We start from the raw sequence: 25,367 nt of genomic DNA, 5'->3' as shown, positions 1-25,367 counted from the left end.
GCAAGGGTGATGATGGCATGAGCCAGCCCTAAATCATGGCAGTGAGAGGGGTGTGTGAGGAAGTGCTACGCATGAGTGGATTAGATGTGTTAACCCACACAAGCCAGCACATAATGGCGGTGACAGATGCATAGGCACTGTGGAAGAGTGCATCCACAGGAGCCAGCACACAATGGCAGCGACAGATGCACAAGGGTAGGCACTGTGGAAGAGTGCATCCACAGAAGCCAGCACACAATGGAAGTGACCGATGCATAGGGACTGTGGAAGAGAGCATCCACAGCAGCCAGCACACAATAGCAGTGGCAGATGCACAAGGGTGGAGCCAGCACACAATGGCAGTGACAGATGCATAGGCACTGTGGAAGAGTGCATCCACAGGAGCCAGCACATAATGGCAGTGACAGATGCACAAGGGTAGGCACTGTGGAAGAGTGCACCCACACAAGCCAGCACATAATGACAGTGACGGATGCACAGGGTAGGCACTGTGGAAGAGTGCATCCACAGGAGCCAGCACACAATGGCAGTGACAGATGCATAGGCACTATGGAAGAGTGCATCCACAAGGGCCAGCACACAATGGCGGTGACAGATGCATAGGCACTGTGGAAGAGTGCATCCACAGGAGCCAGCACACAATGGCAGCGACAGATGCACAAGGGTAGGCACTGTGGAAGAGTGCATCCACAGAAGCCAGCACACAATGGAAGTGACCGATGCATAGGGACTGTGGAAGAGAGCATCCACAGCAGCCAGCACACAATAGCAGTGGCAGATGCACAAGGGTGGAGCCAGCACACAATGGCAGTGACAGATGCATAGGCACTGTGGAAGAGTGCATCCACAGGAGCCAGCACATAATGGCAGTGACAGATGCACAAGGGTAGGCACAGTGGAAGAGTGCATCCACAGGAGCCAGGACATAATGGCAGTGACAGATGCATAGGCACTGTGGAAGAGTGCATCCACAGGAGCCAGCACACAATGGCAGTGACAGACGCATAGGCACTGTGGAAGAGAGCATCCACAGGAGCCAGCACACAATCATGGTAATGAGAGGTGTGTGTGAGGAAGTGCTACGCATGAGTGGATCGGATGTGTAAACCCACGCAAGCCAGCACATAAAGGCAGTGACAGATACACAAGGGTAGGCAGTGTGGAAGAGGTCTTCCGCAGGAGCCAGCACACAATAGCAGTGACAAATGCATAGGCACTGTGGAAGAGTGCATCCACAGGAGCCAGCACACCATGGCAGTGACAGATGCACAAGGGTAGGCACTGTGGAAGAGTGCATCCACAGGAGCCAGCACACAATGGCAGTGACAGACGCATAGGCACTGTGGAAGAGTGCATCCACAGGATCCAGCACACAATGGCAGTGGCAGATGCATAGGCACTGTAGAAGAGTGCATCCACAGGAGCCAGCACACAATGGCAGTGACAGATGCACAAGGGTAGGCACAGTGGAAGAGTGCATCCACAGAAGCCAGCACACAATGGCAGCGACAGATGCACAAGGGTAGGCACTGTGGAAGAGTGCATCCACAGAAGCCAGCACACAATGGAAGTGACCGATGCATAGGGACTGTGGAAGAGAGCATCCACAGCAGCCAGCACACAATAGCAGTGGCAGATGCACAAGGGTGGAGCCAGCACACAATGGCAGTGACAGATGCATAGGCACTGTGGAAGAGTGCATCCACGGGAGCCAGCACATAATGGCAGTGACAGATGCACAAGGGTAGGCACAGTGGAAGAGTGCATCCACAAGAGCCAGGACATAATGGCAGTGACAGATGCATAGGCACTGTGGAAGAGTGCATCCACAGGAGCCAGCACACAATGGCAGTGACAGACGCATAGGCACTGTGGAAGAGAGCATCCACAGGAGCCAGCACACAATCATGGTAATGAGAGGTGTGTGTGAGGAAGTGCTACGCATGAGTGGATTGGATGTGTAAACCCACGCAAGCCAGCACATAAAGGCAGTGACAGATACACAAGGGTAGGCAGTGTGGAAGAGGTCTTCCGCAGGAGCCAGCACACAATAGCAGTGACAAATGCATAGGCACTGTGGAAGAGTGCATCCACAGGAGCCAGCACACCATGGCAGTGACAGATGCACAAGGGTAGGCACTGTGGAAGAGTGCATCCACAGGAGCCAGCACACAATGGCAGTGACAGACGCATAGGCACTGTGGAAGAGTGCATCCACAGGATCCAGCACACAATGGCAGTGACAGATGCATAGGCACTGTAGAAGAGTGCATCCACAGGAGCCAGCACACAATGGCAGTGACAGATGCACAAGGGTAGGCACAGTGGAAGAGTGCATTCACAGAAGCCAGCACACAATGGCAGTGACAGATGCACAAGGGGATCGGATGTGGAAGAGAGCATCCACAGAAGCCAGCACACAATGGAAGTGACCGATGCATAGGCACTGTGGAAGAGTGCATCCACAGGAGCCAGCACACAATGGCAGTGACAGATGCACAAGGGTAGGCACTGTGGAAGAGTGCATCCACAGGAGCCAGCACTAAATCATGGCAGTGAGAGGGGTGTGTGAGGAAGTGCTACGCATGAGTGGATCGGATGTGTAAACCCACGCAAGCCAGCACATAATGGCAGTGACAGATGCACAAGGGTAGGCACTGTGGAAGAGTGCATCCACAGGAGCCAGCACACAATAGCAGTGACAGATGCACAAGGGTGGAGCCAGCACACAATGGCAGTGACAGATGCATAGGCACTGTGGAAGAGTGCATCCACAGGAGCCAGCACATAATGGCAGTGACAGATGCACAAGGGTAGGCACAGTGGAAGAGTGCATCCACAGAAGCCAGCACACAATAGCAGTGACAGATGCACAAGGGCAGCACACAATGGCAGTGACAGATGCATAGGCACTGTGGAAGAGTGCATCCACAGGAGCCAGCACACAATAGCAGTGACAGATGCACAAGGGTGGAGCCAGCACACAATGGCAGTGACAGATGCATAGGCACTGTGGAAGAGTGCATCCACAGGAGCCAGCACACAATGGCAGTGACAGATGCATAGGCACTGTGGAAGAGTGCATCCACAGGAGCCAGCACACAATGGCAGTGACAGATGCACAAGGGTAGGCACTGTGGAAGAGTGCATCCACAGGAGCCAGCACACAATGGCAGTGACAGATGCACAAGGGTAGGCACTGTGGAAGAGTGCATCCACAGGAGCCAGCACACAATGGCAGTGACAGATGCACAAGGGTAGGCACAGTGGAAGAGTGCATCCACAGAAGCCAGCACACAATAGCAGTGGCAGATGCACAAGGGTGGAGCCAGCACACAATGGCAGTGACAGATGCATAGGCACTGTGGAAGAGTGCATCCACAGGAGCCAGCACACAATGGCAGTGACAGATGCACAAGGGTAGGCACTGTGGAAGAGTGCATCCACAGGAGCCAGCACACAATGGCAATGACAGATGCACAAGGGTAGGCACTGTGGAAGAGTGCATCCACAGGGGCCAGCACACAATGGCAGTGACAGATGCACAAGGGTAGGCACTGTGGAAGAGTGCATCCACAGGGGCCAGCACACAATGGCAGTGACAGATGCATAGGCACTGTGGAAGAGTGCATCCACAGGAGCCAGCACACAATGGCAGTGACAGATGCACAAGGGTAGGCACTGTGGAAGAGTGCATCCACAGGGGCCAGCACACAATGGCAGTGACAGATGCACAAGGGTAGGCACTGTGGAAGAGTGCATCCACAGGGGCCAGCACACAATGGCAGTGACAGATGCATAGGCACTGTGGAAGAGTGCATCCACAGGAGCCAGCACACAATGGCAGTGACAGATGCACAAGGGTAGGCACTGTGGAAGAGTGCATACACAGGAAACAGCACACAATGGCAGTGACAGATGCATAGGCACTATGGAAGAGTGCATCCACAGGAGCCAGCACATAATGGCAGTGACAGATGCACAAGATTAGGCACTGTGGAAGAGTGCATCCACAGGAGCCAGCACTAAATCATGGCAGTGAGAGGGGTGTGTGAGGAAGTGCTACGCATGAGTGGATCGGATGTGTAAACCCACACAAGCCAGCACATAATGGCAGTGACAGATGCACACGGGTAAGCACTGTGGAAGAGTGCATCCACAAGAGCCAGCACACACTGGCAGTGACAGATGCATAGGCACTATGGAAGAGTGCATCCACAGGAGCCAGCATATAATGGCAGAGACAGAGGCATAGGCACTATGGAAGAGTGCATCCACAGGAGCCAGCACATAATGGCAGTGACAGATGCACACGGGAAAGCACTGTGGAAGAGTGCATCCACAGGAGCCAGGACATAATGGCAGTGACAGATGCACAAGGTTAGGCACTGTGGAAGAGTGCATACACAGGAAACAGCACACAATGGCAGTGACAGATGCATAGGCACTATGGGAGAGTGCATCCACAGGAGCCAGCACATAATGGCAGTGACAGATGCACACGATTAGGCACTGTGGAAGAGTGCATCCACAGGAGCCAGCACTAAATCATGGCAGTGAGAGGGGTGTGTGAGGAAGTGCTACGCATGAGTGGATCGGATGTGTAAACCCACACAAGCCAGCACATAATGGCAGTGACAGATGCACAAGGGTAGGCACTGTGGAAGAGTGCATCCACAGGAGCCAGCACACAATGGCAGTGACGGATGCATAGGCACTGTGGAAGAGTGCATCCACAGGAGCCAGCACACAATGGCAGTGACAGATGCACAAGGGTAGGCACAGTGGAAGAGTGCATCCACAGAAGCCAGCACACAATAGCAGTGACAGATGCACAAGGGTGGAGCCAGCACACAATGGCAGTGACAGATGCATAGGCACTGTGGAAGAGTGCATCCACAGGAGCCAGCACATAATGGCAGTGACAGATGCACAAGGGTAGGCACAGTGGAAGAGTGCATCCACAGGAGCCAGGACATAATGGCAGTGACAGATGCATAGGCATTGTGGAAGAGTGCATCCACAGGAGCCAGCACACAATGGCAGTGACAGATGCATAGGCACTGTGGAAGAGTGCATCCACAGGAGCCAGCACACAATGGCAGTGACAGATGCATAGGCACTGTGGAAGAGTGCATCCACAGGAGCCAGGACATAATGGCAGTGACAGATGCATAGGCACTGTGGAAGAGTGCATCCACAGGAGCCATCACATAATGACAGTGACAGATGCACAAGGGTAGGCACTGTGGAAGAGTTCATCCACAGGAGCCACCACTAAATCATGGCAGTGAGAGGGGTGTGTGAGGTGGTGCTACTCATGAGTGGATCGAATGTGTAAACCCACACAAGCCAGCACATAATGGCAGTTACAGATGTACAAGGGTAGGCACTGTGTATGAGTGCATCCACAGGAGCCAGCACACAATGGCAGTGACAGATGCACATGGGTGGAGCCAGAACACAATGGCAGTGACAGATGCATAGGCACTGTGGAAGAGTGCATCCACAAGAGCCAGCACATAATGACAGTGACGGATGCACAAGGGTAGGCACTGTGGAAGAGTGCATCCACAGGAGCCAGCACACAATGGCAGTGATAGATGCATAGGCACTGTGGAGGAGTGCATCCACAGGAGCCAGCACATAATGGCAGTGACAGATGCACAAGGGTAGGCACTGTGGAAGAGTGCACCCACACAAGCCAGCACAAGGCAGTGACGGATGCACAAGGGTAGGCACTGTGGAAGAGTGCATCCACAGGAGCCAGCACACAATGGCAGTGATAGATGCATAGGCACTGTGGAAGAGTGCATCCACAGGAGCCAGCACATAATGGCAGTGACAGATGCACAAGGGTAGGCACTGTGGAAGAGTGCACCCACACAAGCCAGCACATAATGGCAGTGACGGATGCACAGGGTAGGCACTGTGGAAGAGTGCATCCACAGGAGCCAGCACACAATGGCAGTGACAGATGCATAGGCACTATGGAAGAGTGCATCCACAAGGGCCAGCACACAATGGCAGTGATAGATGCATAAGCACTGTGGAAGAGTGCATCCACAGGAGCCAGCACATAATGGCAGTGACAGATGCACAAGGGTAGGCACTGTGGAAGAGTGCACCCACACAAGCCAGCACATAATGACAGTGACGGATGCACAAGGGTAGGCACTGTGGAAGAGTGCACCCACACAAGCCAGCACACAATGGCAGTGACAGATGCATAGGCACTGTGGAAGAGTGCATCCACAGGAACCAGCACACAATGGCAGTGACAGATGCATAGGCACTGTGGAAGAGTGCATCCACAGGAACCAGCACACAATGGCAGTGACAGATGCATAGGCACTGTGGAAGAGTGCATCCACAGGAGCCAGCACACAATGGCAGTGACAGATGCATAGGCACTGTGGAAGAGTGCATCAACAGGAGCCAGCACATAATGGCAGTGACAGATGCACAAGAGTAGGCACTGTGGAAGAGTGCATCCACAGGAGCCAGCACATAATGGCAGTGACAGATGCACAAGAGTAGGCACTGTGGAAGACTGCATCCACACACGATTAGGCACTGTGTAAGAGTGCACCCACACAAGCCAGCACATAATGGCAGTGACAGATGCACAAGGGTAGGAACTGTGGAAGAGTGCATCCACAGGAGCCATCAGATAATGGCAGTGACAGATGCACAAGGGTAGGCACTGTGGAAGAGTGCATCCACACAAGATAAGGCACTGTGTAAGAGTGCACCCACACAAGCCAGCACATAATGGCAGTGACAGATGCACAAGGGTAGGAACTGTGGAAGAGTGCATCCACAGGAGCCAGCACATAATGGCAGTGACAGATGCACAAGAGTAGGCACTGTGGAAGAGTGCATCCACACACGATTAGGCACTGTGTAAGAGTGCACCCACACAAGCCAGCACATAATGGCAGTGACAGATGCACAAGGGTAGGAACTGTGGAAGAGTGCATCCACAGGAGCCATCAGATAATGGCAGTGACAGATGCACAAGGGTAGGAACTGTGGAAGAGTGCATCCACAGGAGCCATCAGATAATGGCAGTGACAGATGCACAAGGGTAGGCACTGTGGAAGAGTGCACCCACACAAGCCAGCACATAATGGCAGTGACAGATGCACAAGTGTAGGCGCTGTGGAAGAGTGCATCCACGGGAGCCAGCACATGATGGCAGTGACGGATGCACTGGTAGGCACTGTGGAAGAGTGCATCCACAGGAGCCAGCACACAATGGCAGTGACAGATGCATAGGCACTGTGGAAGAGTGCATCCACAGGAGCCAGCACACAATGGCAGTGACAGATGCATAGGCACTGTGGAAGAGTGCATCCACAGGAGCCAGGACATAATGGCAGTGACAGATGCATAGGCACTGTGGAAGAGTGCATCCACAGGAGCCATCACATAATGACAATGACAGATGCACAAGGGTAGGCACTGTGGAAGAGTTCATCCACAGGAGCCACCACTAAATCATGGCAGTGAGAGGGGTGTGTGAGGTGGTGCTACTCATGAGTGGATCGAATGTGTAAACCCACACAAGCCAGCACATAATGGCAGTTACAGATGTACAAGGGTAGGCACTGTGTATGAGTGCATCCACAGGAGCCAGCACACAATGGCAGTGACAGATGCACATGGGTGGAGCCAGAACACAATGGCAGTGACAGATGCATAGGCACTGTGGAAGAGTGCATCCACAAGAGCCAGCACATAATGACAGTGACGGATGCACAAGGGTAGGCACTGTGGAAGAGTGCATCCACAGGAGCCAGCACACAATGGCAGTGATAGATGCATAGGCACTGTGGAGGAGTGCATCCACAGGAGCCAGCACATAATGGCAGTGACAGATGCACAAGGGTAGGCACTGTGGAAGAGTGCACCCACACAAGCCAGCACAAGGCAGTGACGGATGCACAAGGGTAGGCACTGTGGAAGAGTGCATCCACAGGAGCCAGCACACAATGGCAGTGATAGATGCATAGGCACTGTGAAGAGTGCATCCACAGGAGCCAGCACATAATGGCAGTGACAGATGCACAAGGGTAGGCACTGTGGAAGAGTGCACCCACACAAGCCAGCACATAATGGCAGGGACGGATGCACAGGGTAGGCACTGTGGAAGAGTGCATCCACAGGAGCCAGCACACAATGGCAGTGACAGATGCATAGGCACTATGGAAGAGTGCATCCACAAGAGCCAGCACACAATGGCAGTGATAGATGCATAAGCACTGTGGAAGAGTGCATCCACAGGAGCCAGCACATAATGGCAGTGACAGATGCACAAGGGTAGGCACTGTGGAAGAGTGCACCCACACAAGCCAGCACATAATGACAGTGACGGATGCACAAGGGTAGGCACTGTGGAAGAGTGCACCCACACAAGCCAGCACACAATGGCAGTGACAGATGCATAGGCACTGTGGAAGAGTGCATCCACAGGAACCAGCACACAATGGCAGTGACAGATGCATAGGCACTGTGGAAGAGTGCATCCACAGGAACCAGCACACAATGGCAGTGACAGATGCATAGGCACTGTGGAAGAGTGCATCAACAGGAGCCAGCACATAATGGCAGTGACAGATGCACAAGAGTAGGCACTGTGGAAGAGTGCATCCACAGGAGCCAGCACATAATGGTAGTGACAGATGCACAAGAGTAGGCACTGTGGATGAGTGCATCCACACACGATTAGGCACTGTGTAAGAGTGCACCCACACAAGCCAGCACATAATGGCAGTGACAGATGCACAAGGGTAGGAACTGTGGAAGAGTGCATCCACAGGAGCCATCAGATAATGGCAGTGACAGATGCACAAGGGTAGGCACTGTGGAAGAGTGCATCCACACAAGATAAGGCACTGTGTAAGAGTGCACCCACACAAGCCAGCACATAATGGTAGTGACAGATGCACAAGGGTAGGAACTGTGGAAGAGTGCATCCACAGGAGCCAGCACATAATGGCAGTGACAGATGCACAAGAGTAGGCACTGTGGAAGAGTGCATCCACACACGATTAGGCACTGTGTAAGAGTGCACCCACACAAGCCAGCACATAATGGCAGTGACAGATGCACAAGGGTAGGAACTGTGGAAGAGTGCATCCACAGGAGCCATCAGATAATGGCAGTGACAGATGCACAAGGGTAGGCACTGTGGAAGAGTGCACCCACACAAGCCAGCACATAATGGCAGTGACAGATGCACAAGTGTAGGCGCTGTGGAAGAGTGCATCCACGGGAGCCAGCACATGATGGCAGTGACGGATGCACAAGGGTAGGCACTGTGGAAGAGTGCATCCACAGGGGCCAGCACACAATGGCAGTGACAGATGCATAGGCACTGTGGAAGAGTGCATCCACAGGAGCCAGCACATAATGGTGGGAGTGGGAGGTGCAAGCGTGAGGGGATAGATGAAGTGATCACAAAGTTAGGGATGAGGTACAATTGAGGAGTGATCTACTGAGCCAATGCAAAACCTTGGCCATGAGAGGTGTGCGAGAGGAGGTGCAAGGAACAAGTGTGAGGGTGTAGCTGGCGCAAAACCATGGCCATGAGAGCTGCATGAGAGCAAGAGCAATGGATACGTGGGTAGCAGAACGTGCCATAACAGATGCATGTTAAGAGGGCACGTTTCCCCCAGGAGATATCACGGCACTTTGGGCATATCAAACAAAGAACAGACCATAGCAGCGAGAGGAGGTGCAAAGGCTGATCGCATGCACAGGAGCCAGCACAACGCCTGGTGAAAGGGTGTGTAAGAGGAGGTGCAATGCACACGAGGATCAAGCAGAGAACTAAGGCAGGGAGGTGAGAGATGAGTGGATCAAGTGCAGGCACGTGCCAGGGAAACGAGTGGGAAAAGAGGTGCTGTGGACGGGCGGGTTCACTGAAAAGTGCACCTAGTTGCCACAGATTAGTAGATCCACCGACCAAGCCGAGCGAGTAGAGAAGCCTGGAGGGAAAGACGCCATTTAGGTGAAGCTGGGCATGTAGAAAGCCGTGAAGCCCCAATGGAGGGTGGACCCCTTCCTCTGATGCTCTGACAAGGGCAAGTTCAGCACCAACATGCACACAACAACTGGCTGCCAGGAGATGCAATGGCACAAGATGATTCACGATGAAGGTGGGGACCACTTACGACAGACAGGACACCATGAGATGGATGGTACAGTTGGCACGACAGCAGTGAGAATGAACAGGACCAGAACCATGAACCTCGCCCTGCGGAGGAAACAATGAGGCAATGATAAAGAGATGAGGTTGAGGGTAATGCAATGATGAGGGTTCCTTCCTGTGCAATGCTAGGAAAACTGTCCAGGGAAATCAGGCAACACTTTGCATGGATCAATTTGCCCCACTCCACCCCAACAATGAGTGTTGTAACCCTTCTCCCCAGCATCCATAGGTACCTGGGCACTTTTTCTCATTGCACGTTTGGACCTCCTCTCCTGACCCCTCGCACGGATAGCCTTGCAAACCAGTGCCCTTGCACATCCTGAAGCGCCTCTGCCAGCCCCCATCGCAGGTCTTCGTGCACAGGCTCCACTGGTTCCATGGACCCCACTTGCCATCAGCTGCAAAGGACATAAAAACACCCCCTGCGTCAACTGTAGAGAAGCACAAGCAGCACATTTTAGGCTATCCGGCCAACAACAGTCTGAAGAGGTGGGTGTTGAAGGGGGCAGGAGTGCGGGAAGGAACACTCCGGCATCATGCGTGGCGAAGCAGAAGCAGCACAGAGTCTAAAGTGGTAGGTGGTGAAGGGGGCGGGAGTGCAGAAAGGAAGACTCTGGCATCATGCGTGGTGAAGCAGAAGCAGCACAGAGTCTGAAGAGGTGGGCGGTGAAGGGGGAAGGAGTGCGGAAAGGAACACTCCGGCATCATGCGTGGTGAAGCAGAAGTAGCACAGAGTTAGAAGAGGTGGGTGGTGAAGGGGAAGAAGTGTGGAAAGGAACACTCCAGCATCATCTGTGGTGAAGCAGAAGCAGCACAGAGTCTGAAGAGGTGGGTGGTGAAGGGGAAGAAGTGTGGAAAGGAACACTCCGGCATCATGTGTGGTGAAGGAGTAGCAGCACAGAGTCTGAAGAGGTGGGTGGTGAAGGGGAACGGAGTGCGGAAAGGAACACTCCGGCATCATGCGTGGCGAAGCAGAAGCAGCAGAGTCTGAAGAGGTGGGCGTTGAAGGGGGAAGGAGTGCAGAAAGGAACACTCCGGCATCATGCGTGGTGAAGCAGAAGCAGCACAGAGTCTGAAGAGGTGGGCGGTGAAGGGGGAAGGAGTGCGGAAAGGAACACTCCGGCATCATGCGTGGTGAAGCAGAAGTAGCACAGAGTTAGAAGAGGTGGGTGGTGAAGGGGAAGGCGTGCAGAAAGGAACACTCCGGCATCTTTTTTTTTTTTTTTCTTTTTTAAACTTCTTTATTTGTTTTTAGTCAAGATTCAGAAGAACATCAAGACCTTTACACATTTTTCATATTTCAACATATCTCCTTTGATAACTTAATACATTTTCATTCACGATTTAAAAAAAAAGCACAACAGAATATAAAACAGCGTAACCTTTAAAGTCCTCCGTGCCATAAAGTACATAAAACAAACTGAAACTCTAAATCGTGGACACTACACACATCACCTTTATAACATGGCTAACTCTATATATCACCATATGTGTCAGCTTTTTAACCTATTGACATAGTATCAATTCAGATTCAATCGCCATTACAAGTCTTGCCGTTTTAATTATAGATGCATTTGTGCCTCCCCACATGCATTTAATCCAAATCCATTCTCTCTTTTCAATCGTATTTGCCACTTCAAGCGCTTCTATCATTCTGCAGCGCATGATTTCAAAGTGCGTACAGTATAAGAAAAGATGTTTAAGAGACTCTACTGTTTGATTGCAGAAGCGACATATTAAATTTGCGTCACTCACATCTTGTTTAAACCAGTGTCGTTGTCTAAACCTGGTATGAACCAGGTCAAATCTAAACCTCATAAAAGTTTGCCGTACCTTGGAACAAGGGCATAAAGTTAGATACTCCATGCGAGGTACTTGTTTATGCACAAATTTATAGTATTCTGCAAAAGAAGAGTAACTCGCGATCTTCGAACAAGTGTCAGCCCAATCTAATTGCAACAATTTTTTCTTGATTTTTTCCTGAAAGAGCTCTAGGTCCTCATAAGGTAAATCAATCCTTTCCATAATCGCTAACATGCGTTTTTTAAAGATTAATATGGAGGGTGGTTTGTTATTCACCATCATGGTATGTAATTCCATATATAGTGAATTACGTGACGGATATAGGATTTTCGCAAAGTTCACCAGTAGTCTCCAATTGTATTTGGCAGATAAAGCGTTCAAGCCCAGCTCATGTCTAACCATCGCATTTGGCAAGGATGATGGTAGACCAAGGGCATATTTCCACATTTGCCCTTGCAATTGGTCTAATACTGGTCCCAAGTCCCAAAGATATAACTCCACCCCATACAGCAATATTGCCCCTACTTTTTTTAGATAGAATTCCAGCAAGGGTATTAATGAGAATTTGCAGATCTTATATTGTAACACTTTCATTTGACATTTCAAAGTGGTTGCCTTGATGTTAAGAATTTCTTTGATTCTTTTGTACGACATGTTTTGTGTTAAAATTAGACCGAGATAGGGAAGTTCCTTTGCTATCATAATCAGGGCATCATCGACTCTCCATGTAAAATGACGAGTCTTTTTTTTGTTGGAAAAGACTATTATGTTAGATTTTTGGGGATTCACCCGCAAGTTGTTAATTCTACAATAGCCCATAAAGCTTACTAATTTTTGTTGAAGCCCCGCCTGTGTGCGGTCAAAAAGTAAAATGTCGTCCGCATATGCAAGCCATGACAAAGAAAGTGAGCCAATGCGAATCGGAAAGGATTTTTCCTCGTCCCAGATCTCATCAATCCCTGTGAGATAAAGGTTGAAGAGAATCGCTGCAAGGTTGCAGCCTTGCTTCATCCCTATGAAGGAAGGTATTGCTTGCGTGAGTGAACCCAATTTATCAATTCTTATTTTAAGGTTTGTCTGATAGTGTAACATTTCTATCAAAATAATCAGATGTTGTGGTATCATAGCTCTTCGCAGTATTTCCCATAATTTCCCTCTAATAACACAATCGAACGCGGCTTTTAGGTCTAAGGATGCCATAAACACAGGTGTATTATCAGGGCTTGTCGCATGTGCAATAATGTGAGCCAAAATACTTGCGTTGAGCGGAGTTCCCATCCCTTTACGGAAGCCTACTTGAGAAGGACTCAGGCTGTCATTTCTAGCAGCAAAAGTTTCAAGGTCTTGAAGAATTAATGCAGCAAAGATTTTCGCTGCCACATCTATAATTGCCACTGGTCTGAAGTTATTAGGATCCGAAATATTGCCTTTTTTGTGAATCGGGATAATGATTGACGTGAGCCATGAGCGTGGAATCTTCTTCGAGCGAAATATCTCTTGGTATATGGAGTGAAACAAGGCCGACCGAACAAAGGATCGTCCTTAATTACACATGGTGGCAGGCCATCCGGCCCTGGACATTTAGAAGGTTTTAATCTATAAATTGCAGCACAAATGTCATTTGTGTTCCATGGACAGCAATCTGGAATTAACTGTGAAATAGGAGGATGTTCATACTTCCAGAATTCAACAGGCAGGGCAAATTTTTGAAAAAAGAATGCATACCATGTTGTACTGTCAATGCACGATTCGAAATTTCTCGGAACGTCTTTATCAAGTGATCTTATCGTTTTCCAGATTTCTTTATTATTCCTGTTACATAAAAGATTGACTATTTTTTTATTTTGTTGAATTTTCTTTAAGATACGTGACTCTTTGATCGCGTTTTTATAATTCAACACTATTTTTTGTTTCTGAAGACGATAGTCATTCTGGGACAAGGTAAGCCTGGCTTTTGTTACTTTACGTAGATCTAAAGTTTTCTGTCTTTTTAATGCGGCAATGACAGCACAAAATGGTCTGCCTTCTTCCTCAGTCACTTCTTCGTGACGCCAGATGTAGATATCTTTGCCAAATGAGCGTCAATCATCTTACAGTTCCAATTTATAATAAATGAATTATCGACCTTATCGCTAATGTTGGTTTTCCAGAGATCTCTATTTACAAGGGCCGTTATCATTCTACAAGTTTTCAGAGACCAATTAATAGAAAGCATTGTTCTGTCACATTGAATCAGCGCTAATTGTGGAACAGGTAAAGAGTGTGTGAAGTAGTTTGTTATTGCTGATATAATAATGGCATGATCCCCAAATACAATTTTAGTAGAGTTAACTGGGACAAGTCGACCAGTTAGATCTTTGGATGCAAACATATGATCAATCCATGAGTATTGGTTTACCTCTTTTCCACGTCACTTTCTCATGGAAGGTTGACACTGAGATTAGAAATATATTCCACGCTTTGAAAAACCTGATCCACACGTCTCCTTTACTAATTGAAGTCTGTAAATATGAAGAATTGGTATTCCTATTGTTAGTGTAAGGTGCGCAGACCACATTGAAGTCCCCTCCAATAAATATTTCTGCATGGGGCGCTTTAGATAGGGCTTCAATGAGAGTCTTGCCAAAAAGCTCACACGCTTCTTCTATGGTGTATCGCGAAGGATTCCGATAAAGTGAGGTCAGGAGCAAATGACCGTGTGGTTTTACATCAAAATAAACATCGCATATAATGAATAGATCAGTGTGATATACATTCTTGATGGCAAAGTTTAATGTAGTGTCAATCAATATCATGAGACCTCCCGATGGTCTTCCTTCTGCCCCTTTCTTCGCCTGATGAGAACATACAATAAAACCCTCAATTTCCACGTTCTTAAGTGCCATAGTTTCCTGAATAAGGAGTATGCTCCATTTTGAAAAGTTATTCATGCCACAACAGTTCCATGACATGATAACTAAGTCGTCATTTTATGACGTATTTGGAGGAGGTATTTGAGTGACCACTGTTTTAATCAAGGGTTCTAACCATTTTAGTCCGTTAAGAGCATTTGTCAGAGCAGTGAGCTGTTCCGTCATGGCATTTTGGGAGTTTGATTGCCCAGAGTTGGAGGCATTAGACTCAGAGATCGCTACCGAGGGTGGGTATTGGAATTCCAAAAAATCCATCGCTGTTTTTATGTGATCAAACCCCACCATTTCTAACCCAAGAAAGAAAAGATCATTACGATGCTCCCAAATTAGTTTAGCGATAATGGGTGATATCATATTTGATAACATTCTATTGTTATTTATTGCTGGTAGTCGAATCCACTCTATGTCATTTGTCACTATACTTCGTAAGGATGGTATTTTGTAAAGTGAGTTCATGAGAAAGGAACGATTAATGCACACCGTGCCATTAATCTTAGGATCGCTTCGCCAGCCAATAATATTTTGCGTTTCTCCAGGTATGTTATGAAATTGCAGAATAATCTGAGAGATTGCAGCTTCTCTTGGTAACTCATGATTTTTTCTTTCAAGCACCTCATGATCTTTTAAGTTGGGAAGACATCCGTCCACCTGCTGATGATCTCTCGAGGGAGAGCTAGGTTTCGGGTTGTTGTTCTCGGTACATGATTTTTTTCAATGGAAGCTTCGCTTCCTTCAGCGTTGAACAGCATGGCTTGGCTTGTAGTTGAATTTGATCACTGTTCTGCTCCTGCGGCCGATGTAACTCTGGTTTGTTTCCTCCGTTTTTGTTATTTATTGTAAATGTTGTCAAGCATTTTTCTGTTGTATCAGACATAAGTGCAGTCATTCTCGTAATATCCTCTTCACTTTCCATTAGATGTGAAGTTTTTGCACACCCATCATTGCATTTGTTTTTAACATTTCGCATCAAACTATCGGATTTCTTCGATGTCAAATCTTTAAAAAAAGCTGTTACTTGAGATTGAATCATATTTTCGATGATAGGATGAAGACTCGCTTCCTTAAACTTTAACTCCTCTCCCCCTTCGATTTTTTGAATCGGAGGCTTAAGCGTAGTCTTTTCTAAAATAGATGGATTTGGCTTTGCCATTGAATTCAATTCCTGCACCATTATAGGTCTAATTTGAAGCGCGTTCTTGCTTTCTTCGTTTAGTTCATTTAAGTTCAGGTTTTGTTCTGTCAGCTCTGAAGGTGTTACTATTTTGCTGAATGATGTTGTTGGAACTTTATCGTTAGCAAGATCGACAGCTAATTCACGTATTTTTAAGTCCACACTTACGGAGGGCCCCTTATTTTTGTGTCTTCTCTTCAATGCTTTCAAATGGGTTTTTTTAGAACGACGAGATAAGAAGTAGAGTTTGTCCTGATCATTATTGTGATCTTGCGCTGTTTCATTTAATTTTTCGTTTTCCATCAGTTTTGTCAAGATCGAGGGACTATCAGCTGTGCTGACAGGCATGCTTGCATTTACTGCAGTTTCTACATTATCCAATACTGTTTTCTCTAAGTTCTCATTCTCCTTACCTTGAAGCAGAATTGCTTCAATTTGACAAAGTTTGTCGTGTTGTAATTTTGCTATCTCCAGATATTCTGTGTTGTCACCAATTGTGCAACTGAGTTTTTGAAGTTGGGTTCCACTTTTGTCCTTATCCTGAATTATTTGGGCAAAAGTTACCGGAACGCCATTTAACAGAAACTGTTTATCTATAGTTTGGGACGCAACATTTTATTTTTCCACGGATTGGGTGAACTGAACAATTGAGGCTGCTCTGATATGACATTCTGAGTAGTATGCATGGCATGCTTCTTGTGCTAACATGTAACCTTCAATTTTTGAGAGCTGCGCCTTATTGTTTGCCAGCTCCTTTTTCATCTCTTGCAATAGAAAATGTGAATATTCATGTCCACGGTCGATCAAATTTAGGACTCTCGTAAAAATAGGTAAGTCACTAAACTTTTGCTCACCCACTTCCTCTTCCGTTATGTTTTGAGATGTAGGAACAACCGGCACATTTGAAAAATAAAAAAAAATGGTACAGATGTGTCAAGTGGTCTCTGTTCCAAAATACTTTTCTGTCTCTTGCTCATGCCAACTTCATTTTTAACTGGAGAGCTGGTCACAGGAGTTTGGCTACCAGGGTTAGCAGACTGATCCCTATGTGGACTGATTAAACTATCAGGCAGCTTGCCAAGTTTGTGAAAGTGTACGTGCTCTCTCCAGGGGCCCTGGGTGGATACCGGAGTCGAGGGTCCCAACGAGAGCCTAACTCTTTTATCCAAGTCAGACATAATCACTGGGGCCAGCATTGAAATATCCAATATAGGCAGATATGTATTATCGTGAATGTCAGCAATGAGTTTTTGTACTTCTTCTGAATTCTCCTCAACAGCAAAAGGATCAATAGTGATGTTTTCATTTGCTGCTTTTAAGGCGCAAACTTCTTTGTTTAACGATATCCCCGCCAGCATATCAGGCGCCAGATTTGGTCCGCCACTGTCCTTCATTTCGTCTGATTGGAGAGACATCGACAGAAATTATGTTTTCCCATTCAACGACGGATTGAGAAAGATTTCATCATTTTTTTTTCTTATTTACATTTTTTTGGGGGGATTCCAACATGGATGGCATTTTTGAGGTACACTCCTTCCTCTTTTTACCATTTCTCAATGTAGAATCCATCAGACTTATACTATGGAAACGTAGCACACAGTCAGACCTTCGTCTAGGGGCTACACTATACCCAGAATTCCCTGATCCCATTACAGTGAATCAATTAACTTCCAAGGGCGCACCCAGCAACTTCACAAGTTGGATCAATAAGCCAGGGCTACTGCTTAAAAAGCCCAACTTGCGCCACGGGTCAAATGAACCCCACGAACCCACGCACGCACCGCGAACAGCAAACAGTACTTCTCTGTACTTCCGGGTGCGCGCGCGGGTGCGCTGGCGTCCCGGGCTTTGAAGAAGCAGCTACGTCACAAGGCCACAGGGGAGGGGCTGGCAACGCCGGTTACACCCTAAGGAAAACAAATGATAAGCATCAAAGAGGGACTAGTGTACACATTTCTACAGACAACGTTGCAACTGTCAGTAATAGCGTGGACAAGGTCAATGCACGTCACTGCATTCAGCGTCTGCAGACGTGCAGCGTCTGCCAAATAATCAAAAACGTGCGTGCGGCGCACTGTCCTCAGGGGGGGGACGTTCAGTAAGGACTTAGGGGTGCACACGCACACAAGTTCGTAGTAAAGTCACCTCTAGGTCAGGCACAACGTGTAGCCTGTAAAGACGTCCTCCTGGCGCGACTTCAAACACAAATCCTCTGCGGCATCCGCGGCGAGGACGAGACACAAAACACGGGCAGCAACTCCTCCCAGCAAACAGTACTTCTCTGTACTTCCGGGTGCGCGCGCGGGTGCGCTGGCGTCCCGGGCTTTGAAGAAGCAGCTACGTTACAAGGCCACAGGGGAGGGGCTGGCAACGCCGGTTACACCCTCTAGGTCAGGCACAACGTGTAGCCTGTAAAGACGTCCTCCTGGCGCGACTTCAAACACAAATCCTCTGCGGCATCCGCGGCGAGGACGGGACACAAAACACGAGAAGGAACTCCTCCCAGCAAACAGTACTTCTCTGTACTTCCGGGTGCGCGCCGGCATCATGCGTGGTGAAGCAGAAGCAGCACAGAGTCTGAAGAGGTGGGTGGTGAAGGGGAAGAGGTGCGGAAAGGAAGACTCCGGCATCATGCGTGGCAAAGCAGAAGCAGCACAGAGTCTGAAGAGTGGGTGGTGAAGGTGGAAGGCGTGCGGAATGGAACACCCGGGCTTCATGCATGGCAAAGCAGAAGCAGCACAGAGTCTGAAGAGGTGGGTGGTGAAGGGGAAGGAGTGTGGAAAGGAACACTCCGGCATCATGCGTGGTGAAGCAGAAGCAGCACAGAGTCTGAAGTGGTAGGTGGTGGAGGGGGAAGGAGTGCAGAAAGGAACACTCCGGCATCATGCGTGGTGAAGGAAAAGCAGCACAGAGTCTGAAGAGGTGGGTGGTGAAGGGGAAGGAGTGCGGAAAGGAAGACTGCAGCATCATGCGTGGTGAAGCAGAAGCAGCACAGAGTCTGAAGAGGTGGGTGGTGAAGGGGGAAGGAGTGTGGAAAGGAACATCACGGCATCATGCGTGGTGAAGCAGAAGCAGCACAGAGTCTAAAGAGGTGGGTGGTGAAGGTGGAAGGCGTGTGGAATGGAACACCCCGGCATCATGCGTGGCGAAGCAGAAGCAGCACAGAGTCTGAAGTGGTAGGTGGTGAAGGGGGAAGGAGTGCGGAAAGGAACATCACGGCATCATGCGTGGTGAAGCAGAAGCAGCATAGAGTCTGAAGAGGTGTGTGGTGAAGGGGGAAGGAGTTCGGAAAGGAAGACTCCGGCATCATGTGTGGTGAAGCAGAAGCAGCACAGAGTCTGAAGAGATGGGTGGTGAAGGGGGAAGGAGTGCGGAAAGGAACACTGCGGCATCATGCGTGGCGAAGCAGAATCAGCACAGAGTCTGAAGAGGTGGGTGGTGAAGGGGGAAGGCGTGCGGAATGGAACACCCCGGCATCATGCGTGGCGAAGCAGAAGCAGCACTGAGTCTGAAGAGGTGGGTGGTGAAGGGGGAAGGTGTGCGGAAGGGAACACCCCGGCATCATGCGTGGCGAAGCAGAAGCAGCACTGAGTCTGAAGTGGTAGGTGGTGATGGGGGAAGGAGTGCGGAAAGGAACATCGCGGCATCATGCGTGGTGAAGCAGAAGCAGCACACAGCCTGAAGAGGTGGATGGTGAAGGGGGAAGGAGTGTGGAAAGGAAGACTCCGGCATCATGTGTGGTGAACCAGAAGCAGCACAGAGTCTGAAGAGGTGGGTGGTGAAGGGGGCGGAGTGTGGAAAGGAACACTCTGGCATCATGCGTGGTGAAGCAGAAGCAGCACAGAGTCTGAAGAGGTGGGTGGTGAAGGGGAAGGAGTGTGGAAAGGAACACCACTGACATTATGCATGGAGAAGCAGCACAGATTGAAATATCCTGCCTGCGGGAGTCTGATATCGGTGGTGCATGGGGAATGAGTGTGGGAAGACACACCGATGGCATAAGGCATGCAGAAGCAATACCGTTTAAAATCACTCCCCAACAAGAGTCTGATGATGTGTTTGAGAAGCGTCAACGAGAGTGAAAACTAACACCCTAGGCATCATGCATAGAGAAGCAGAAGCAGGACAGTTTGCACTATCTGCCCAACAAGAGAGTCGGACGATGCAGGTGGTGAAAGGAGACCAGTGTGGCAAGATACCATAAGGTTAGAAAGGGGCACACATCTTCTGTTATTGAGTCCATGAGTATGTAAAAACAAGCTAAGACAACCGAAAAATGGTGTTCTCAAATACACACATCATAAAAGGAAACCTACAATAAGCATTAAACTGATATTGTCCAATTACCTGAGTCAGAAAGTGCAATGCCTAACTGCAGAGCCCTCTGCCTGAGTAGCATGATTTGACTGAACACTTGCTTTACTGCATTATGGATGCCCATTTCCAAGACAACCTTGCAAGGTTGGTGCTCAAAGACGGGCTTGTCGCCATGTCAGCGCTACCAGCCATATAGTATCACTAATGGACCCATCAAATACCTACTCAAGATCCAGCGATGACCCTCCTTGGTAACACAAGACTACGATCTATCTCAAGATCCAGCGATAACCCTCCTTGGTAACACAAGACTACGATCTATCTCAAGTTCCAGCGATAACCCTCCTTGGTAACACAAGACTACGATCTATCTCAAGATCCAGCGATAACCCTCTTTGCTAACACAAGACTACGATCTATCTCAAGATCCAGCGATAACCCTCCTTAGTAACACAAGACTACGATCTGTATCAGGATCCAGCGATAACCCTCCTTGGTAACACAAGACTACGATCTATCTCAAGTTCCAGCGATAACCCTCCTTAGTAACACAAGACTACAATCTATCTCAAGATCCAGCGATAACCCTCCTTGGTAACACAAGACTACGATCTATCTCAAGTTCCAGCGATAACCCTCCTTGGTAACACAAGACTACGATCTATCTCGAGATCCAGCGATAACCCTCCTTAGAAACACAAGACTACGATCTATCTCAAGTTCCAGCGATAACCCTCCTTGGTAACACAAGACCACAATCTATCTCAAGATCCAGCGATAACCCTTTTGGTAACACAAGACTACGATCTATCTCAAGATCCAGCGATAACCCTCCTTAGTAACACAAGACTACGATCTATCTCAAGATCCAGCGATAACCCTCCTTGGTAACACAAGACTACGATTTATCTCAAGATCCAGCGATAACCCTCCTTAGTAACACAAGACTACGATCTATCTCAAGGTCCAGCGATAACCCTCCTTGGTAACAAAAGACTATGATCTATGCAGCTCGTGGGTGGGTTCTGAGCCCACTGCTCATCCCTAACTCTCCACACACCTGCAAGCGGAGCTGGCCATAAGAAGATGCAGTGCTGTTTGCATGTTTGCGGATGCACTCTGCGGCACTCTTTCAATAGTGCAGTCATATTCTATTTTAGCTGAAGGCACACCCACTGTGAACATCGGCTGCCTTCTCCTGCTGCGGCCACCTTCTTGCAGCAGGGATTGCATATAGTTTGGCTGTTACCGAAGACAGTGTGGTGCAAACATTTAGTAACGTTTCTTGCATATTACAGGCAGTCTTATCAATGCAGTTTAATCCTGAGGTGTCCCCCTAAGCGGACATCAAGAAACATCTGCATTCTGGCTCCAGGACCATGTCAAGTTCTGCTAAAGCACCAAAGTTGACATTAAGAAGCATCTGTGTTCTGGCTCCCAAACCATGCCAAGCTTTGCCAGTGAACCTGCGTCAACAACAAGGAATGTCTGCACTCCGGCTGCAGTACCACGTGAAGCTCTGCCAGCGCACCAAAGCCGACATCAAGGGACATCTGCATCACTGCTCCAGGACCACGTAAATCTCTAAAAGTGCCCTGAAAGTGCCCCTAAGCAGATATCAAGAGGCATCTGCAATCCTACTGAAGGACCACGGGAAGCTCTGAAAGCACCCTGAAGCAGATATCAAGAGACATCTGCAATCCTACTGCAGGACCACGAGAAGCTCTGAAAGTGCCCCTAAGCAGATATCAAGAGACATCTGCAATCCTACTCCAGGACCACGAGAAGCTCTGAAAGTGCCCCAAAGCAGATATCAAGAGACATCTGCAATCCTACTGCAGGACCGTGAGAAGCTCTGAAAGCGCCCCTGTGCAGATATCAAGAGACATCTGCAATCCTACTGCAGGACCACGAGAAGCTCTGAAAGTGCCCCTGGGCAGATATCAAGAGACATCTGCAATCCTACTGCAGGACCACGAGAAGCTCTGAAAGCGTCCCTGAGCAGATATCAAGAGACATCTGCAATCCTACTGCAGGACCGTGAGAAGCTCTGAAAGTGCCCCTAAGCAGATATCAAGAGACCTCTGTAATCCTACTGCAGGACCATGAGAAGCTCTGAAAGCGCCCCTGGGCAGATATCAAGAGACATCTGCAATCCTACTGCAGGACCACGAGAAGCTCTGAAAGCGTCCCTGAGCAGATATCAAGAGACATCTGCAATCCTACTGCAGGACCGTGAGAAGCTCTGAAAGTGCCCCTAAGCAGATATCAAGAGACCTCTGTAATCCTACTGCAGGACCATGAGAAGCTCTGAAAGCGCCCCTGGGCAGATATCAAGAGACATCTGCAATCCTACTGCAGGACCACGAGAAGCTGTGAAAGCGCCCCTAAGCAGATATCAAGTGACATCTGTAATCCTACTGCAGGACCACGAGAAGCTCTGAAAGCGCCCCTAAGCAGATATCAAGAGACATCTGCAATCTTACTGCAGGACCGTGAGAAGCTCTGAAAGTGAGCCTGAGCAGATATCAAGAGGCATCTGCAATCCTACTGCAGAACCGTGAGAAGCTCTGAAAGCGCCCCTGAGCAGATATCAAGAGACATCTGCAATCCTACTGCAGGACCACGAGAAGCTCTGAAAGTGCGCCTGAGCAGATATCAAGAGACAGCTGCAATCCTACTGCAGGACCACGGGAAGCTCTGAAAGCGCCCTGAAGCAGATATCAAGAGACATATGCAATCCTACTGCAGGACCACGGGAAGCTCTGAAAGCGCCCTGAAGCAGACATCAAGAGACATATGCAATCCTACTGCAGGACCACTGGAAGCTCTGAAAGCGCCCTGAAGCAGATATCAAGAGACATTTGCAATCCTACTGCAGGACCGTGAGAAGACTAACTTATGTCCCCATCAGCCCTCTGGAGGTCCCTCATTGGCATAGAGTTCCACTAGGGGCGCTCATGAGCCATCTTCTGCATGAGTATAGAGTAAGATAAGAGTATTTGTTGAAGTTGACTATTGTGTGCTATTTTGATAAATAATAAATAATTTGGCACTTATACAGTGCTACAAATCCTCAAGTATCTGAGCGCTGCTTATTAATACCCACAGTGTGTGGTGCTCATTTATCGACCTCGGAAGGATGAAAGGCTGAGTTTGGCCCTGCCGGGATTCGAACCTGCGTTAGCAGGCTCTGCAGGGATGTCAAAGCGAGCGCTCTACTCGCTGTGCCACTTGATGCTGAAAGGTTCTAAGACCTCCTGTGTACTGTGGGTTCAGTGATGATAAAGTGGAGGATCCTTCATCCTAGAGTAGGGATGAGTTCCTTAAGGCATAGGGCCATAGGAGACAACGACAATCTCTGCACATCCGAATGACTTCCTGGATTCCAGAATGACACAAGTGAAGGAAATTAAAGAGTAGCCATGTGCCCAACCGCCGCAATACATGGCAATTCCAAGTGGGCGGAGTCCTGAAGCACAGCTCTGAAGGTGCCCTGCTTCGGTTGGATCCAGAACCAGTTGGTCACTGGTGTGAAGAAGCTGTTGCACTCAAGTATACGGTTCTGTGGTTTGTCCTGAGCTTTTTTCGGTAATGGAAATGAACTCAGGCTACGCCTACCACCTCGTAGAGGGCTGGCATGCCTGGCAGTGGGATCTATAGAACCCCAATATCACAAAACAGTGGTTACATTGAATAGGGCGAGGTCTCTGAATATTATTATTCGGGTATTTATTGAGAGGGGATCCAACTTCTGGAAGCAACAGAGCGCTTCACAAATCATAGGGGGAAGGGCACTGCGAGGGAAGAAGATTGCAAAGGAACAATAAAAGGAAGCGGGGAGTTAGGAACGGGGGAAGGCCGGGCAATTAAGCAGGAAGAGATCTAAAAGTAACCAGGGGTCAAAACAGGGGGGGGAGATCACTCAGGAGAGGTGAGGAGTGGAGGGAGTGTTGACCTATTTGTGAAGGAGAAGCCATTCCGTAAAGAGGAGGTTCTTGAGCTCCTCCCTGAAATGTAGACGTGAGGTGGTGAGTCTGGTGTTGACAGGGAGGAGGTTCCAGAGTGTCGTGGCGTAGAGAGGGAAGTCCTGTCTTCTGGTTCTTTCCTTTCTGCACAGGCAAATGTGAAGTCTGTACATTTCCTTGCTTCTAGTGGATCGTAGATGCTGAGCTGCTCTGTAAGGCATCTGGTGGGGATGGTTGTAAAGCCAACAAGGTTGATAGTGGAGAGCCAGGTCTGGATGTCAGGGTGTTTGCGTTGTTGATCAGCAGTAGAAATTCAGTCTTGGTGCGTTTGATGCTCAGGTAAGCACTGGACATCCAGGAGTGGATCAGTGAGAGGCCGGCCTTGAGCCTGTGGATGTCTACACTGGAGGAGATCTCGAGGTAGAGCTGCATGCCATGTTCATATTGGTGCACTCGGCGTGAAGCCAGGTGGGTTCCAAACAAAGATTGAAGATCAAGGGGGAGAGGACGAGTCCTCATGTAGACTACTGCCCAAGAGGTCATCATTCGCGTCAGAGTCGTCTTCTCGTATAGGTGTAGGTTATACTTGGATTCAAGCAAAGTGGCAACCTCTTTCTGTTAGGTTTTCTTGCCAGTGTCATCCATTGGCTTCTTTTGTAAAAGCCCCGCATCCACCTGCAAGACCGAAGAGACCAGAGCTGACTGCTCCAGGGGCAATTCAGGTTACCCAGCGGTCCCATGGACGGTTTGCTCGTGCGTCTGGACTCGAAAAGGATCAGAGTGGACCGCCTCGATATGTTCTGCTCTTTTTTACGAGGCACGCTTTTTTTGGCTCGGTTGAGCTTGCTATGGCCCTTGTGGCCCCGCATGAGAAATGATGCTTGCTGAAGGCTCTGCCTCCTTGCAACCAATGGTCTTAACCACTGGCACAGTCTTCGAACAGCAGCCGCAGTCCATTGATTCCGTTGAAACAAACC

General features: G+C 48.9%; 1 protein-coding gene across 12 annotated transcripts in view; it reads right to left on the bottom strand.

The window, feature by feature from the left end:
• Positions 1 to 25,367, bottom strand: part of ADGRB2 (adhesion G protein-coupled receptor B2) — a 1,170,899-nt gene that overhangs the window by 530,204 nt on the left and 615,328 nt on the right. For 11 of the 12 annotated variants that reach the window (XM_069622503.1, XM_069622504.1, XM_069622505.1 and 8 more), the window contains one exon: positions 10,453 to 10,617. The exons of the other annotated variant lie outside the window; for it this stretch is intronic. In XM_069622503.1, the coding sequence (XP_069478604.1) occupies positions 10,453 to 10,617 (165 nt within the window). The remainder of the gene's footprint in view (positions 1 to 10,452; positions 10,618 to 25,367) is intronic. 12 annotated transcript variants of the gene reach the window in all.

The sequence above is a fragment of the Ambystoma mexicanum genome, chromosome 11 (genome assembly GCF_040938575.1).
Source record: "Ambystoma mexicanum isolate Mex_15411 chromosome 11, UKY_AmexF1_1, whole genome shotgun sequence".
Lineage (NCBI taxonomy): Eukaryota > Metazoa > Chordata > Amphibia > Caudata > Ambystomatidae > Ambystoma > Ambystoma mexicanum.
The sequence above is the reverse complement of the archived record's forward strand: the minus strand, read 5'-3'. Positions and strand labels throughout refer to the sequence as shown.